The sequence below is a fragment of the Volvox carteri genome, assembly GCF_000143455.1.
Source record: "Volvox carteri f. nagariensis unplaced genomic scaffold VOLCAscaffold_58, whole genome shotgun sequence".
Taxonomy (NCBI): Eukaryota; Viridiplantae; Chlorophyta; class Chlorophyceae; order Chlamydomonadales; family Volvocaceae; genus Volvox; species Volvox carteri.
In genome coordinates this window covers 200,666-204,884 of record NW_003307601.1, presented here as the reverse complement: position 1 = coordinate 204,884, position 4,219 = coordinate 200,666, and the positions used below count along the sequence as shown (strand labels likewise).

The window sequence follows — 4,219 nt, the reverse complement described above, 5'->3', positions numbered from 1 at the left end:
AAGCAGCAACTTGGATTCAATCGCTGTTCTGAAGAAGGGGAATCATACCATAGTTGCAAAGGTTCTGTCAGTGGAGAAGGTTCTGGACATCCTGGGTAGGAAGCGGCGTACAGTCGAGTGCCTTTCGGAAAAGTTGATCCAGACTTTTCCGAAAGGCACTCGACTGTACATCTGGATCAACGTCATGCCTTCTAGGAAAGTGTGAAACTTCCCTGGCGTCTCAGGCACTAAAGCACAAGCTGCCATACTAGGATCATGTTCTTTGCAATGTCGATAGTGTCTCAGATAAGTGTAAAGCTTTCTAACTGGCGGATTAAGCCATAAGGTGTGGCCGGAGCAATCAAGCGACAGAAATTGACACGATTCTGATCCAAAAGATTTACATACGGCATCGCTGCCGTCACTTGCACAAGCGTCAAATGTAATCAACCAAACATAATCGACCACCTGATGGCTGCCGAGGTGTCTGTTCGATTAGGGTGGGAACCCTGAAAGAGTGTCAATCCTTAATTAGGAAACACTTATTAATCTCAAGGTTTTCATAGACTGTTCATAGATCAGTCTTAATCAAACCATGCCCTCATCACAACATGCGGCCCCTCTCATCTCAGACTCCACATTCGATGACAAAACTGAAATTGTTGTTGCCCTGCATGGCCTGCCAGACACCCCTGCCTCAACAACCACCCTTGCCTCAACAATTACAAACGTGCAAACTAGGTTTGTACACAATCTAAACCCTCTCAGGTGGAACAAGTGTGTTGCAGCTGCGGCTGTTTTTTTATAGGGCTAAAAACAAGTGCTTCTTAAGAATATAGTTCAAGTACTGTGTCATGCTGCCTTGCAGCATCAGACCCCTGTACACTGAAGCACCCTGTCCCTTCAGATGTCAGGCCATGCCTAATCTACCTAGACATCCATAAGTACTCAAGCTGATGACTTCTGAGTGCATTGCAGTCCAGGTACGTTGTGTTGTATGATGTGTACTCATGCAAGCTTGTGAGTGCATAGTGCATAGGAGTTCAGGCTAGTTGTATTGTCCTCATTCCATGTGTACTAATGCAAACTGCACCCCCATCAGTTTCACCACCAGATCAGTTTCAACAGCCCAAACCCTACTGGACGGCCAGCATCACCAACCACTTGACGGCCGGCACCATGAACCGCTTGATGGCCAGCATCAGAAACAGGACAGCCGAGAGGCCAAACAAGAGCACCGCATTTCCACGCGGGCTCTCCCACAGCAGCTGCACCAGGCCCAGCCCTGAAGTTCCAAATGGCCCTGCCAGCACATCCAGCCAGTCTGCACAGCAGGAGTGCTCACTCTTGCTTAGTGTGTACCCTCGAGCTCGTCCTCATCAAAAAGGCATACAAGGCCCCCAGAGCCTCCACAAGGATGTCTGCAGGGAGTGGAGGCAGGTGCAGATTGGAAGAAAACCCTTCAGGCATACACTCTCCCAGCCCCAGCCCCAGCCTCAGCCCTAGCCTAGGTCCGCAGCGCATCTGCAAAGCACTTACCTCGCGGAAGTTGCTTTTGCACCTCCTCGTGGACGATCTTTTGCAGCTCCTCGCGGACGCTCTTCTCGACGTCCGCCTTGATCTTGAGGCGCAGCTCCTCGATTAGCTCCTGCGGGATATCGCTCATCTGGAGCTTCGGCGGTGTGGACATTTTGAGAATCTTAAGCAGTCTGGGTGTAGATATGGCCTTGCCTTTTGGAAATTGCGCTGTATGTATGGCTGCTCAAAGTTTGGAAGAATTCTACGTAAAGGAGAATTGGCCGCAGCTTAGGAGAAATGGCAGCAGATGATGGTACGGCCATGGCATTCTTCCACCTTCCCCAGCTCATCAAGCTTTTCTAAACGATATTTCCTCGACCTAAAGCCAGCCTCAGCTCATAGAGCTCCAAGCTCTTGCCGCAGCAACCTTGTTGACTGAGCCCCTGTCGCGCTCTAGGGCACATTCTGCTTACGAAGATTAGTGTAACCTTAAAGGTACTTCAAATTTACAATTCATTGCGGCACAACTTCCTTTTCTCGGTGGCCAGCTCGCCGCGCCGATACCTCGCTACGGCCGCGAGACAAGATACAATCATACAATTGCAATTTTTCAAGCCTCTGCGGCATAACGGAGTCGGGCTTCCTTGGCAACCTGGCTGCGAGCAGTGCCACGGGCGGTGATGCGCGGGGGGGTCACGGCTTCCATGGAGCTGGACAGGCAGCCCATTCGGCAAGAAAGTCGTTTGCGGCGAGGCCTGCATACACTTGTAGCGTATGCTGTCGCTAAGGACGTAATACCTGCCCTTGGTGTAGCGGGGAAAGTCGTAGCGTGGCATGTGTGCTTCCTAGCCCTGAGCACAGAAAATACGTAGCCTTAGCCCCCGCCGCCCGCGCCCATGAGCGTGCTGCCCGCCCCCTGCATGCGCGCGCCAATAGCACTGGCCTTCCCTAGCATGGCCTCGGCCTTTGGTGCAGCGCCAGACACCCAGTTGGCTGCCTTGCTCACACCCTTGGCCAACAGGGCGATTTAAGGCTGCCCTGCGGATAGGGTGATGCCGCTCACTGCGTTTGCGACAGGCCGCGCAAACTGCGCAACCTTGCGCACCACGGGTGCTGAGAACTCAGCCACTTTGCGAATGGCTCCACCAACACCGCCAAGTGTGCGGCCTGCAAATGAGCATGCCTTGCCAAGCAGTGCACCGAGTCCCATGGTGTGTTTTGTCTAGGTGTGAGATATTTTGGGGTCGCTGAGCACCATCAGCCTGATGTCGTCTCGTATGCGTGCTACACTGCCACTCAGGGTGTCAAGTGCATCGTCTCCCTCTGTGTAAATGACTCACAGCGTCATGCACCAATCGTACTGCGGCTCCAGGGCGCGGCCTGTGTCGTCAGTCACCCAGAAGTGTATCTCATCCAGGTGCTGTGCACTGAGGGCGTATGTATACATGTCGGATTCGTTGGCGGCAAAGGTGATGTTGTCGAGTGGGGCGGTGTCAATGGGTATGGACACAAGCACATTGCTCTCCACAAAGCCCGAGGTCGCCAGGTTGTCCACCACTGCGCCCCATTCCTTAGGGAGGGAGGCGTGCACACACAACGTGTTTTCTCGGTTCAGCTTGACAGGGTGCTGGCTTACGAGTGGGTTGGTGCTGGTACCAGTGGGCTGCGAGCCACGCTGGAAGCCCAGTAGCCCATATGCGTAGCCAGGGAAGCTGAAGCGGTAGGTCTTGCCCTTAGCAGGCGGCTGGAAGCGAAATTTGTTGGTGAGGCGCAGATAGGTCACCCCCCAGCCGGGTAGCAGTGCCGCCAGGGTGGTGTGCAGGCTGTTCACATCGTAGTACCCTTCGGGCAGGGTCAGGTTGGCAGTGGAGGAGCCGTCAAAGACCGCAAAGGCGCTGTTTGCAGCAGTGACCGAGTACCAGCTACGGTTGACCACCGCAGACACAACTGACACCTTGATGCGGCCACGGGTGCGGTCCAGCTTGATTGCCACGTGGGGGAGCGTCACCCAAAAATCACCTGGCGTGCCGCTGCGCCGGTTGGCAGAGCTGATGTGAATGAGCTGCATGCACTGCATGGTTGCATGCTACTGCCTTGGCAGGTCATTTTTCGTCACCGGACGGCACGGGGTATGCAATGAGGGTCATCATCCAGATGGGGGTGATGCCGGCGCCAAACACATCTGGGGGAATCAGGTTGCCATCAATGCCCACAAGCCGAAAGTTGTGCAGGCTGCAGCCTGCCGGACCCCACCATGGGCATGAGCTGGTAGCCTGCACTCTTGGTTAGTGTCGAGTAGGAGTTGCCCTGGGTAAGGGTGTTGCTCTTGATGAAGTAAATGGAGTTTGCGGGCACTGTATTGACACTCACGATGAAGGACTCGATGGCTATCTGCCACTCAGAGGTGTCTACCGCAAGCCACTCTGGCAGGTCAAGAAAGTGCATGCCATCCCGCCAGTCCCCCTGCACCACGTTGGCCGAGCTGAGCTGAATGCGGAAGAAGCGCATGGTTGGATTTGCTATGTGGCAAGGTTTTTCTCAGGCGTCTGCTAGCTTGACCATTGGCGCCTCGGGCAGCTGGTCTGGGTCAAGCACACGCACTGCATCGTCGACAGTAGTGCTTGTGGGCACTGCGTGCAGCGGTGCCTTCCCTCCTGCAGCGTGCTCCTCCTTCTTGGCCTGCCGCACCAGCTCCTTGATCCACTTGGGGTCGGTGCTACGG

The 4,219-nt window shown here is 54.6% G+C and overlaps 1 protein-coding gene across 1 annotated transcript; it reads right to left on the bottom strand.

The window, feature by feature from the left end:
• Positions 1-365: 365 nt before the first annotated feature.
• VOLCADRAFT_107103 (uncharacterized protein) lies at positions 366-1,747 on the bottom strand. Its single transcript, XM_002956116.1, has 2 exons — positions 1,519-1,747; positions 366-1,282 (listed from the first exon to the last, which is right to left on the bottom strand). Exons 1-2 carry the CDS (start codon positions 1,667-1,669, stop codon positions 1,116-1,118), a joined length of 318 nt encoding a protein of 105 aa, XP_002956162.1. The 5' UTR covers positions 1,670-1,747; the 3' UTR covers positions 366-1,115.
• Positions 1,748-4,219: the final 2,472 nt, after the last annotated feature.

Excerpts from the sequence above, each read along its gene's own strand:
- VOLCADRAFT_107103 (XM_002956116.1), bottom strand. The coding sequence starts at position 1,669 with ATGTCCACACCGCCGAAGCTCCAGATGAGCGATATCCCGCAGGAGCTA. Across the intron at positions 1,283-1,518 it reads GCAAAAGCAACTTCCGCGAG|GGCCATTTGGAACTTCAGGG; the intron begins GTAAGTGCTTTG and ends ATGTGCTGGCAG.